The sequence below is a fragment of the Mesoplodon bidens genome (assembly GCF_964165515.1).
Source record: "Mesoplodon bidens genome assembly, chromosome: 4".
NCBI lineage: Eukaryota > Metazoa > Chordata > Mammalia > Artiodactyla > Ziphiidae > Mesoplodon > Mesoplodon bidens.
Genome location: NC_138160.1, coordinates 146,027,816 through 146,041,107, shown reverse-complemented (window position 1 = coordinate 146,041,107; position 13,292 = coordinate 146,027,816). Strand labels below are relative to the sequence as shown.

The 13,292-nt window shown below is 53.8% G+C and overlaps 1 protein-coding gene across 1 annotated transcript in view; it reads right to left on the bottom strand.

The window, feature by feature from the left end:
• FBN3 (fibrillin 3) overlaps positions 1-13,292 on the bottom strand; it is a gene marked incomplete at both ends in the record, with an annotated part of 58,606 nt that overhangs the window by 27,759 nt on the left and 17,555 nt on the right. The window contains 14 exons of the mRNA XM_081232655.1: positions 2,566-2,691; positions 3,895-3,963; positions 4,924-5,085; positions 5,434-5,556; positions 6,271-6,393; positions 6,508-6,633; positions 7,072-7,194; positions 7,392-7,514; positions 8,856-8,981; positions 9,970-10,095; positions 10,265-10,387; positions 10,740-10,865; positions 11,799-11,924; positions 12,954-13,082. Of these exons, the coding sequence (XP_081088781.1) occupies positions 2,566-2,691; positions 3,895-3,963; positions 4,924-5,085; positions 5,434-5,556; positions 6,271-6,393; positions 6,508-6,633; positions 7,072-7,194; positions 7,392-7,514; positions 8,856-8,981; positions 9,970-10,095; positions 10,265-10,387; positions 10,740-10,865; positions 11,799-11,924; positions 12,954-13,082 (1,731 nt within the window). The remainder of the gene's footprint in view (positions 1-2,565; positions 2,692-3,894; positions 3,964-4,923; positions 5,086-5,433; positions 5,557-6,270; positions 6,394-6,507; positions 6,634-7,071; positions 7,195-7,391; positions 7,515-8,855; positions 8,982-9,969; positions 10,096-10,264; positions 10,388-10,739; positions 10,866-11,798; positions 11,925-12,953; positions 13,083-13,292) is intronic.

The following is a 13,292-nucleotide window of genomic DNA, read 5'->3' as shown; positions in this document are numbered from 1 at the left end:
TGCAAGATCAACACACTGACATAGAAATTTCAGTTGTATTTCTACAAACTACGAAAAAGCAATTGAAAAGGAAATTAAGAAAATAATTCCAATTATAATAGAATCCAAAAGATTAAATACTTAAGAATAAATTCAACCCAAGAGGTGAAAGACTTGTACACAGAAAACTATAAAACATTTCTGAAAAAAATTAGAGAAGACCTAAATAAATGGAAAGACATCCTGTGTACATGGATTAAAAGACTCATTATTGTTAAAATGGCAATACTCCCTAAAGTGATCTATAGATTCAATGTAATTCCCATCAAAATACCAGTGATTTCTCTTTTTTTTGGGCAGAAATGGAAAAGCTGATCCTAACATTCATATGAAATTGTAAGGGACCCCAAACAGCCAAAACAATCTTGAGAAAAGAAAAAAAAGTTGGAGGAATCACACTTCCCCATTTCAAAACCTACTTACAATGCTATAGTAATCAAAACAGAGTGGTACTGGCGTGAGGCTAGAACTATAAATCAGTGGAATAGAATTTAGAGACCAGAAACAAACCAAGACATCTACAGTCAATTGATTTGCAACAAAGTGCAGAAAGAAAAGTCTCTTCAGCAAATGGTGCTGGGACAATTGGATACCAACAGGCAAAAGAATGAAGTTGGATCCCTAGCTCACACCATATACAAAAATTAACTCAAAATAGAAGACCTAAACATGAGAGCTAAAACTATAAAACTCTTGGAAGAAAACATAGGGGTAAACCTTAATGACCTTGTGTTTAGCAATGGATTCTTAGATATGACACCAAAAGCACAAACCACAAAAGGAAAAAAAAAACCCAGATAAATTGGATTTCATCACAATTTAAACCTGTTGTGCATCAGCAGACACCATCGAGAAAGTGAAAAGACAACTCACAGAACTGGAGAAACTCTTTGCAAATCACATATCCGATGGGAGTCTTATATCCAGTATATATAAAGAATTCTCACAATTCAACAACAGAAAGGCAAACAATCCAATTTTAAAATGGACAAAAGACCTAAATAGACATTTCTCCAAAGGTACTCAACCTCATTAGTCATTAGGAAAATACAAATCAAAACCACAATGAGATACCATTTCACACCCGCTAGGATAGTATTTTAAACAATGGAAAATAACAAGTGTTGATAACGATGTGGAGAAACTAGAACCCTCTTATGTTGCTGGTGAAAATGCAAAATGGTGCAGCTGCTGTGGAAAACAGTTTGGCAGTTCCTCAAAAAGTCAAACATAGAATTACCATATGACTTAGTGATTCTAGGAGTTAGATAAAATGTTTGATAAGGACTGGCTACAGAATTTGTCCAGTGCAAAGTATGTGAAGAATTTCAAGATGGCGACAGCAGAGCATTAAACTAAGCGGGGGTGGGAGGGGTGGGGGAATGGCACCCTTTGGAGTACAGGGCCCTTGAGTCTGAAAGCTGGGAAATGCTGCAAGCCTGCAGCCCTCAAGGGCACAAACTGGCCCTGCGAGGCTCCACAGCCAAGGTTAACATTCAGGTTGAAGTCTCCCTGCCCTGTGACAGTCAAGAAATGCAGCACAGGACCATATCTGATGACAGGACTTCTCCCTTTTTCCCTTGAGAGTCTAGGGAATAGGGGAGGCAGGGAGGGATGAGACATTTTTCAAGCATTTTGGGTTCTGACTCTTGTTTGAAAGCTCCCACCTCCATGTAGAAAGGAAATTGGGCTTTCAATCTTAGATCTCTCCCTTCTTTCACCATCTCCTTGAGTTTCTAAAGAGTGCTGATCAGAGTGAGGCATCTACTGTCCTCGTGTGCTGATGTCAGTGTCTGGTTGCATGCAGGTGCTCAGTTAATACTGTTGAAAAGAAGAAAAAGAATGGATTGGTGGACAGATGGATGGATGGATGGATGAATGAAGGAATGAATTTCATATATTGCATCAAAAGAGCTCAGACTCAAGGATAAGAATGGCTGGGCTCAAAGCCAGTTTCAGTCACTTACTAGCTGGTACCTCTCAAGTGACTTAACCCCCTTGAGCCTTAGTTTCTGCATCTGAAAAATGGGGTCATAATAGGAACATCTTTCTCATGAGGCTGTTTTGGTGAATGAACGAATGACAAATGCAGATGCTCAGCACCGTGGTGACATGCAATCACAGACACCAGTTAACTGCTGATTGTTATTAAGATGCAAAAGAGAACAGTAAGGAGACAAGTGAAAAGGAAAGGTATGGCTGTTCCTTTGGTGTCTTTCCCTTCCCCTTCTTAGCTCTGGGCCTTGTTCAGCTTTTGATCAAAGAAGAAGGGCATGGCTGCTGAGATAAAGCCAGGTCATTTCTGAGTGGGAAGGAGGCTGGAGGTCAGGCAATGGGGATACGGGGAGGGGGCAGCGGCGCAGACGGTAGATTGGGACATTCCAAGGAAGCCTTCCCAACCCTTCCAATGGGCCCCAGGCAGCAAAGCAGGTGAGCAGACTCCGAGGGGCATGTGAGGCCCCAGTACCTGAAAAGGAGGTGAGGCTGAGCAGGAAGGCAGGGAGGATGGGGTGGGTTCAAGCTCACCCTCACAGATGCGGGTGTCCTCATTGAGGTGGTAGCCAGGTGGACACTCGCACTGGAAGCTGCCGAAGGTGTTCACACAGTTGCCCCCCTGGCACAGCCCTGGCAGCTCCTGGCATTCGTCAATGTCTGTCAGGAAGTGAGGAAGCTGTGATTGGAAGGTAAATCCAAGCAGAGGACTTGGGGGACACCCACGCCTTGCCCTGGGCTCTCCAGGGTCCTGGAGAGTCAGTCCTGCTTCTTTAAGAATACTCAGGGACTTCCCTGGTGGCGCAGTGGTTAAGAATCCGCCTGCCAATGCGGGGTACATGGGTTCGATCCCTGGGCCGGGAAGATCCCACATGCCATGGAGCAACTGAGCCCACGCACCACAACTACTGAGCCTGTGCTCTAGAGCACGCGAGCCACAACTACTGAAGCCCACGCACTGCGAACCCGTGCTCCACAACAAGAGAAGCCACCACAATGAGAAGCAAGCAGATCGCAGTGAAAAGTAGCCCCCGCCTGCCGCAACTAGAGAAAGCCCGCATGCAGCAATGAAGACCCAACGCAGCCAAAAATAAAATAAATTAATTAAAACAAAAAGAATACCCAAGAGCTGTTAGATATTTGGAGGCTGCACCCAGACTCTCCTGGGTCAATGTCACCCTGAATTCATCCTCTTTCCCTTCATTGGATAGAACATCCTTTCATCTATCCATCCATCACAAAGTTCCGTCTTGATGGAATTCTCCAATCTCATTACCCCCATGGATAGAAGGATGGATAGATGGATGGATGGATGGATGGGTGGGTGGATGGATGGATGGGTGGATGGGTGGGTGGGTGGATGGAATGATGGATGGATGGGTGGATGGATGGATGGAATGATGGATGGATGGGTAGATGGATGGATGGAATGGATGGATGGGTGGATGGATGGATATGGGAGGATGGATGTGTGGATGGGTGGATATGAAAAGTGCTAGATGGGTGAATAAGCAAATGGGTCAATGGATGAAAAGATAAATGAGTGGATGGATGGGTGGGTGGGTAGGTGAGTAGATGGATGAACGTACTTATATATATGGATGGATGGATGGATGGATGGATGGAAGGAAAGAAGGAAGGAAGAATGGATAAATAGGGAATGGATGTATGGGTGGGTAGATGAGAGGGGAATGGATCGATGGGTGGATGGGGGTGGATAGAAGAATGAATCAATAAACCAACAGGTAGAAGAGGAGATGGCTGAGAGGATCTGTCCCCAACCCCAAAGCTGCCCAACTCTGCTCCTCGCTGAGGGGGGAATGAGAGGAAGGTCAATCAGTGGATGGTCTACCAGGAACTCACCTTCCAGAATGACGGTGATGGGATTGGGCCGGAAGCCCTCACCCCCTGGGCACAGGGTTCTGTACTCAGCTGCAAGGGAAAGAGGTGCTTGTGAGGGGCTGTGGGATGGGGCATCTGGGCAAAGCTCAGGAGAAGCAGGAGAGGAAAGGTCCCCTAGAAAGGGCTCAAGAGTGGGCCTTGCATCCCTTTAGCACAGAAACTACATCCCCTACCTCCTCAGCCTCTTGGGGCCAGAGACATTGATCCAATCCTGGGGGATCCAGTGTGTGCGTGTGTGTGTAAACATGTGCTCACAATTCAACATGTGAGCAGATGGATCTTGTGGTAGTAGCTGGGGGTAGGGAGGGATTCTTTGTGATCCAAAACCAGACCCTAGTGTGACCACAAGTTTCCCCCATGAAAGGAAGACCTTGGATGTACACACACACACACACCTGAATAGGTGGACAGCTGCCTCCCCACTTCACACCTGACGACTCTGCACATGCTCTTCCCACTGCACCCCACACCCTTTCCCCTACTCTGCCTGGAAAACTCCTACACATCCTTCAAAACCTCATTCAAGTCCCTATGTTGGGAAGGCTTCCCTTACCCCCTTCCTCTCCATGGCTTCCTCCTGACCCATCACTATGCCTCAAACAGACCCTTAGGATAGTTCTACTCTCAACAGTCCAGGGACTGTTGGTTTATGGGTAAGGGGCAGTGTGCAGCGGTTGCGGTCCCTCCTTCTCTAGGTCCCCACCCCTACGACAGGACACAGAGGAATGCTCAATGTTTGTTGACTGACTGAGTGAGCAAGTGAATATAAACACACAAAGAATTTGCAGGAAGAGATGGCAGAAGGAGACTTTGGGGAGAGACCTAGATGATGAACTGCTGAGAATATGCTGTGTGACCCAGGGCGAGCCCTTCTCCATCTCTGGTTCCCAGTGTCCCTCCCTTAGCAGAGATGACCCACTAAGCCCTGCGGGAGCCTGGACCAGGGCTAGGTCTCTGCCTTCCCCCGCCCCCACTTCCCCAGGGACTCACTGGTATTGGCCAGCGGGCACAGCTCACAGGGGTTGCCCCAGGCCCGTCCCAGGGAGCAACAGCAGGATGCTCGGGTGACGCCAACCCCAATCTCCACACTGCAGGAAATGCCACCGTCCCCTCGGTCCTGTGTGTCCAGGAAACAGTTCCCGACCCGGGTGTCTGAAGAGGCAGAAAGGGATGGTTAGCAAGTGGTGGGGGAGAAATGGTGTGTGTGTGTGTGTGTTTGCACTTCTGTGTATGTGTAACTGTGTGTTATTCTATGTGTGTGTGTGCATGGGTGTCTCTGTGTGTGACTGTGGAATTGTGTGCATGCATATTTCTGTGTGCATGTGTGACTCTATGCGTCTGTCTGTCTAGAGCAGAAGGCTGTATCTCAACAGACGATCGGGATGATCACTCTGGCCAAGGCTCTGTGTGTCAGGAACAGGTGGATCTGGGTGACCCAGGCTATGGTCCCATCCAGCCCACTGACCCCAAAACCCCACCCGGAGTGGAGTGTGTGCTCACCCACGCAGCCCACCCCGCTGGGGTTCAGCTCAAAATCCTGGGGACAGTTGCAGAGGTAGCTGCCGGGGGTGTTGACACACAGGCCGTTGATGCAGTTCACGGGGTCTGCACACTCATTCACATCTGTGGGGTGGGGGCACCGTCAGCAGGGAGCCCTCCCTTGACCCGCTTCCCTCCTGCCTTCTTCCCAGGGAGTCAAGCCCTGGCTGTTGGGGGCCAGGCTTAGGGGCAAGGTCACATCCTCCCCCGGGAAGAAAGCCTGATGGGACAGCAGCCTCTGGGGTCTGCCCTGTCCCAGGCGACCCCACGCCCTCCCCTGCTCTGTTTTACTTGGCCTGGAGGTTTGCCCTTGACAGCTCTCCCTGCCCCAGATTCCACGAGCGAACCTACAAAAAGCAACATTCAGGACATGTTTTGAGCCAGGGGCTGGCAGACTACAACCTGTGGGCCAAATCCGGCCCCCTATCTGTTTGTGTGAATAAAGTTTTATTGGCACACAGGCACGCTCATTCATTCATTTATCGCCTGTGTCTGTTTCCGAGCAACAAGGCAGAGACTGTATGGCCGAAACCTGAAAATATTTACTGCCGAACCCTGTTTGGGACACACAGGTGGGAGACCATTTTGATGGTTGTGGTGGAGGGAGCTCGACTTTGTTGATCCACTGCATTTATTCAGGGGATGATAAATGAGGATGATGAAGGTTAAAGGGGCAGGAGCACTACTGGAGACGGGGGTCACACAAGGCCGCCTCCATGAGAGGACATGTGAAAAGATATCTGTGGGCAGTGAGGGAGTGAGGCGCACCCCCCCTCCCCAGCCCCACGGACCCCACACCTGTACAGTTGCCGCCTCCGCGGTCCAGCTCATAGCCCTCATCGCAGACGCAGCGGAACATGCCTGGCAGGTTCTCACAGCTCCCGAACACACACAGGTTCCCGAGAACACACTCGTCCACATCTGGGGGGAGACCCCAGCTCAGCGCAGCCCAGCCCACCTGGCATCCTGCTCCTGTCACCCACAGTGCCAGCGGCTCCAGGGACCCGCCCACACCCCGGCAGCCCCAGACCTCACCCTGGCAGGCGTGCTGGTCCTCTGTGGGGTTGAAGCCCATCTCGCATTCACAGCGGTACCCCCCTGGGGCATTGAGACACTGCCCGTTCTCGCAAAGGTCCACGTTCTCCGCACACTCGTCCCTGTCTAAGGGGACCCAGAGATGGAGGGCTGGGGGTCAGCCGGCTAGGTGGCCCCTGTCACTCAAATCCTTCAGTCACCCAGGGTTCCAGGGAGATGGCAAGTAGCCCAGGGAACTTGGAGGGCAGGTGACCAAGTCAGGGCCAGGGAGCAGATAGGGGACCTGGTCACTCAGGATCTGGAGTGGAGGGCCGCCAGGAAGTAAGCACATCCAGAAGGCTCCATGCATTCTGAGTCCAGGGGAAAACACTGCCTCCAGGGACTCAGGGTCTGGCCTGTGGCCCCAAATGCTGAAGGCACGTTCTCTCCGGCACCCACGGGGTGGGTGGGTGGGTCAGTGCAAATCGGGAAGCCAACTGACCACTGTGGCCACCTTGGAATCCAGCCCCCATGGCTGTCCCTCTCGGGCCCCTCCAGCCCTCCCATCCCAACCCCCGACCTCACCTTCGCAGAAGTAGCCATCCCCAGTAAAGCCCAGGGGGCAGGCACAGCGGTAGGAGCCAGGGGTGTTGAGGCAGTCAGCTCTCGGGCTGCACCCATGCTCCTGGAAGGCACATTCATCCAGGTCTGCAGGAGATGGAACCCAGAGTCCCCCGGGTGTGTGCACTGAGGGGCTGCAGGGAGGCAGACCCTCCGATCCCAGCCCTGACCGGCCCCCCTGGACATGCCTGAGCCCAGCCACCCCTCCCTGCCACCTGCCTCCCCGCCACCGCCCCACCTACCTCTACAGCTCTTGCCCGGACCTCCTGCCCTCAGGCACTCACCGTGGCATTCGAAGCCATCCCCCACCCAGCCTGGCTGGCACCTGCAGCTGAAACTCCCAGGGATGTTGAGGCAGGAGGCGTGACCATCACAGCTGTGTCCCCCAAGCTCGCATTCGTCCACATCTGAGAGGAGAGGGACCCAGGCATAGGAGGGGCAGGACCAGGAGAGGGGGTGGAGGATGCAACACCCCCGGGAAACCTGGGCCCAGTAGAAATAGGGCTTCAGGTACAGAGTGGCAAGACTCAGTGCAGGAGCAAGGGAAAGAGCAAGGATCTTCCCTAGGGCAGGGCTGGCCCAGAGATGTCCCCACACCACTGCGGGAGCTTCCACCTTCACCCAGAGCCCAAGAGGAAAACCCCCAAACCCAACAGGGCATGACTCCCAGCAGCTCCCAGAAATGATCTGAAATGGCAGCATGAGAGACTTAGGGTAGACACTAAGAGTAACTGTCCTAACGCACACGCTCCCTCTCTAAAGCAGGATTTCCTTTTAAACCAGTGTGTCTAATCCTCAGCCAATTTTGCATCACCCTTATCTCGTCAATGTTCATACACCACCTAAATGAGCTGCTGTTCGCTGCAAGTTTCTTTAGACTGCCCCCCATTTTTACTCAGGTGAACATATTTTAAAAGAAAAATAACAACGATCTCTAAGAAATCATCAGTTTGATACTGCTTTCCAAGGTTTGTTTCTAGCATGCATTAAAATAATTATGTAATTACGGCAAGTAGAATTATGTTCTCCCAAAAAAGTGTGTTCCAGTCCTAACTCCCAGAACCTCTGTATGTGGCCTTTTTTGGAAATAGGGTCTTTGTAGGTGTAACCAAAATCAGATGAGGTCATCCTGGATTACAGTGGGCTCAAAACCAATGACTGGCGTCCTCATAAGAAGAGGGAAATTTGGACACAGAGAGGAGAACACCCTGTGATGACGGGCGTGGAGATTGGAATGGTGCGTTCAAGGATGCCAAGGACCAATGGCCACCACCAGAAGTGAGGAGAGAGGGATGGGAGAGATTCTCCCTCTGGGCCCCCAAGAAGGAACCAACCCTGCCGATACTATGATTTCACACTCTGGCCTCCAGAACTGTTAATTCCAGAGAGAGTAGATTTCTGTGGTTCTGAGGCACCAGGTTTGTGGTCAGGGGTTTCAGCGATCCTAGGAAGCTAAAACAGGAACTACGGGAAGTGTTTAAATGTTCATTCCTGTACCACTTAAGAGCATCAGGCTTGCGTGCTTTGGGAACTGATGTGGATACTAAGGGATCCAGAGCTCCCCCCCGCAGAGCTGTTAAGGGAGCCCCAGCGGCACGTGATCGGATCCTAATTTTTGCTTTAACATGAGGCCCCACCAGTGGAAACGTGTAAGAATGAGGTCTGGCTGTGCTCCGCTCCAAGACCCCATGAACCCTAAGCTGGCCCCTTGGGGGCCCCCTCGCCTGCTCCACTGACCACCAGCTCACCGGAGCAGCCCGTGGCCCCCTTCCTGACGACGTAACCCAGCTGGCAGTGGCAGACAAAGGAACCCCTTGTGTTCTCGCAGACCCCATGGAGGCAGATGTAGGGGTTCAGGTCACACTCGTCCACGTCTGTGGGATGACAAGAGAGGAAGGAGCAGGTGAGGGTGGGGATGCAGCAGCATTGCTAAGTGCCCTGCCACATGGGTCCCCTGCATCGGGGTTCTCTTTGCCCATCTTCAGGGGTGGGGAACTCCCCCAATTCCACCACTAGGCAGCCGCGAATATTCAGTCAACAGTCTACAGCACATATTCCGTGGAACACACCAGACACGCATTCCCAAAAGGATTTTATACCAATACATTTAGACAACGCTGAATTAAACAAAGCTAACTGGATTTTTTTCTCCTGCAGGCCTTTTCAGAGCCTTTATGCCAACGTGGATCTGCAAGAAGGGATGGAGGAAGCAGCATTTCTTATTTAACTTGGTCCTAAGCCCCCTTTTCTTCAGTGTTTCCTAAGACACCTGTGCTCGGGAATGCTTTAAGCTGCCCTGGGCTGGACACATCTCCCTGGGAGGGTTATGTTTTTTACTTCCTGGTACTTCCTCACGCTGGCCCCAGCTCTGCCCTGATGGGGCACCCAGTAGACATCTGCTCCCTGGGCCCCGTGACAACCTGCAGCCAGGACAGGACGGTGATCACGGCTCAAACAGCCTGGGTCCCCAAGCAGGGCTCAGAGAATACAGTGTCTTTCCATCTAGCTCAGCTTCCTCTGCAGAAAACCCCTTGGTCTACAGTGATCCTATACATTGCTTTCAGAACAGGGCACACGCCTCTGTATGCACTGGGTACACGGTAAGTGTTCAATAACTGTTCATAAAATAACAAGGTTCAAGGGCCTCTGCTGCTGTGAATGAGATCCCATGGGTCTTGGTGCAGGGGCTCTAGGCACAGGTGGCCAGGAGCAGACCGCCAAGTGCAAAGCCTCATCTCCCCTGCCCGCGTGTGATGGGGATGGGACTGGCGTCTGTCTTGCCCACGTGGCCTCCTTGTGGAAGGCCTGGTGGGTGAATTGTGAAGCTGCCTCCTCCACCTGTATGTAGTCCCAGTTCCTCACCTACACACGTCCTCATGTCCAGCGTGGCCACAAAGCCGTCGTAGCAGAGGCAGCGGTGACCCCCCGGCACGTTGATGCACTGGCCCCCATCACAGATGTCCGGGTTCTCCTCACACTCGTCCACGTCTGGGGGAGCAGGGTGGGGGGCTGGGCTGCAGGCAGGCAGGGATGGAGGGGGAGTCCCAGGGACCCTGCTGCAGGGTCAGCGGCCTGTCCCGGGTCTGGCCGGCTGCGTCTGGGTCAGGAAAGGTGTGTTCCCCATCCCAGGTGGAGGGAGGGGGCCGCGCCCACCCACCTGCACACGCCCTCCCATCAGGCATCAGCGAGTAGCCGTGTCCGCAGCCACACCGGTAGCTGCCCTCGGTGTTAACGCAGTGCACGTGGCACCCACCGTTCCCAGAGCGGCATTCGTCCAAGTCTGTGGTAGGCAGGGCGAGGTAGGGGGCGTGGCGGGAGTGAGGTGGGGGTCGTGGCGGGGTGGGAGGCAGGGCGAGGTGGGGGTGTGGTGGGAGCGAGGTGGGTGGGCGTGGCAGGGCGGGAGGCAGGGCGAGGTGGGGGCTCGGCGGGGCGGGAGGCAGGGTGAGGTGGGGGCGTGGCGAGAGTGAGGTGGGTGAGCGTGGCAGGGCGGGAGGCAGGGCGAGGTGGGGGCGTGGCGGGGGCGGGTCAAGCAGGGGTCTGACTAGGGGGCGGGGCCAGCAGAGGCAGGGACTTCGAGGGACTGCTGTGGTTGTGGGGGCCTCGGCTGGGGCTCGGGGCGGGCGCAGTCTCACCCACGCAGCCTTGGCGGTCAGGTGTGCTCTGGAAGCCGGCGTGGCAGGAGCACTGGAAGGCACCGATGACGTTGACGCACTGGCCGTGGGGACACAGGCCGTCACTCAGGGAGCACTCATCAACGTCTGCAGGGGGAGCACATGGCTGGTGGGGACAGCAGGTAGGGGAGGGGCCCCAGGGAAGGCCCGGCCTGTGTTCAGCCGCCATCTGCAGGACCCCGAGGCACTGGGACACGTGTGCACTCCGATGCATTCATGCTCCTGGCATCCACACGCCACCACAGGTGAGTCCACACCTCACCCTTGTACAAACACGCACCCACACCCAGATCCACGTGCACACCCACGTGCACACCCACAAGACCACGTGCATATCCACGTGCACACCCACAAGACTCACCCAAAACACACCCTTGAATACACACTCACCCTCAGCAGATAACACCCACACCCTGATCCATGCATCTACATCCACACAGCTCACACACAAACACACCCTCACACCCACTCACATGCAAACACAATCACCCTCAGTAGACACACCTTCACAGCCACATGCACACTCATAAGACTCACAAATACACCTCACACCCACTCATGCAAACACGCTCACCCTCGACACACACACGCACACCCACATGCACACAGCCCCATCCACAAACACACCCACCCGTGTGCACACATCCACACCTAGACACACATTCTCTCACAAGCTCACACAGATGCACAAACACCACATCCTCTCACATAAGAACACGCATGCTTGTGTAGACACTTACACACTCACACACTCACACAGAAACACCCATGTACACACTCACTCTTGTACACATTCCCAGATACACTTGCATGCTCACAAATACACACTCCCTCCGCCTCACACCCACGCACAGTCATATCACATGGACGCACAATGACCTGCACCCATACTACCTCATGCATGTGACCGCTCACATGCATAGAGACTGACACATGTGTGCACACATATACATAAGTATGTACTCAGGGAGATGCACAAGCACACACTCCCATCATCTCCCTCATGCAACCCACACTCACCCTCACAAGCAGTGCCCTTGGCCACCAGCGCATGTCCAGCGGGGCACTGGCACTCATAGCTCCCATCCGTGTTGGTACAGGTGCCTCCCCGGCACAGCAGTGGGTCCCGGGCACACTCATCCACATCTGGGCGTGTGGAGAGAGAGAGGAGGTGTGAGGACGCTGACCTGGCAGGGTGTGATGTGGCTTGTGGAAGCTTCTCCCTGTGCCCCTCTCCCCCAACCCTGTCACCCTGGCTGAAGCCGAAAGGGCCTGGAGTTTGAGGACTCGGGTGACCCATGGGAGTCAGACTGGGAGGGAAGCTGGAATTCTGAGAATTATCAAGGACACAGGCTGACACTCCTGGAGCTGAAGGAGGCCCTGAGAAGCACCCCCTGTAGGACACAGAGGGAAGGCAAGGCCCAGCCCCTCCAGGCATCAGCACAGGGAGTGGGGGACCTCACCACCCACCCCCACTCTCCTCCCACTCCAGCCTCATGGGCCTCCTTCCACCCCTCAGATGCTGTTCCCCCTCCCACCCGGCCCTCCACACAGCAGCTCCTTCTATCCTTCACGTCCACCCCAGGGCCTTTGCATGCACTGTTCTTTCTTCAAGCTGCTCTTCAGCCCCTCTTCACCCCAATTACTCCCACTCTCTCAGCCCCACAGAATGGGATACATCCTAGGGGTCTATGCTCCCACTGCACCATATGGCCCTTCCAAGTGCTTATGACAGTGGCTATTTATTTTGCATTTGTCTGGGGATTTATTTTATTAAACATCTATCTCCCCATTAGGTCAAGAGCTCTGAGAAAATGGCCCTCTGCTGCCAAGCTCTCTGTGGTTCCCCTGAGTCGATGCACATGAAATGTGCACTGAATGAAAAAGTGAATGAAAGGGGAAGAGGCTCCTCTGTCCCAGGCCCCCTCCTCTTCTCATGCTACAAACCCCCGGGAGACCTGCCCGAATCTTGGTTCCCAGGCTTCTCATCTGAATGCCACATGCAATGTCCAGCAGCCTACAGGGATGATGCCCACACTCGCCGTGTCCCAGCTGGATCATGGCTTCTCTCCACTCCGGCCCCCTCCACCTACATCCATCACAGCAACGTCACCCCCATCCCTCAGCTCGGCCCCGAGACCCCCGAGCATCACCCTTCCTGGGGTGGCTGCCTACCCATGCAGTTCTTCATCATCATGAAGCCACTCTCGTAGCCATGGAAACACTCACACTCGAAGCTGCCCGGAGTGTTGACGCAGGTGCCCTGGCCACAGAGGTCAGGGGAGATGCGGCACTCGTCAATGTCTGTGGAGAGAGTGGGCACGGGCCGGGCCTCCACATCTGCAAACACCCAGGGGTGCACAGGAGCCCCAAGCTGCTGAACTGAGCCAGGTTAGCAGAGGTGCCGTGACTGCACCCCAAACGAGGGTAGGGAATTTCCTTCCAGCCTGGAGGCCCCTGGAGGCCGCCTCTCCCAGCCCCTCCTTTTATAGCTGGGATCCCAAAGGCCCAGAG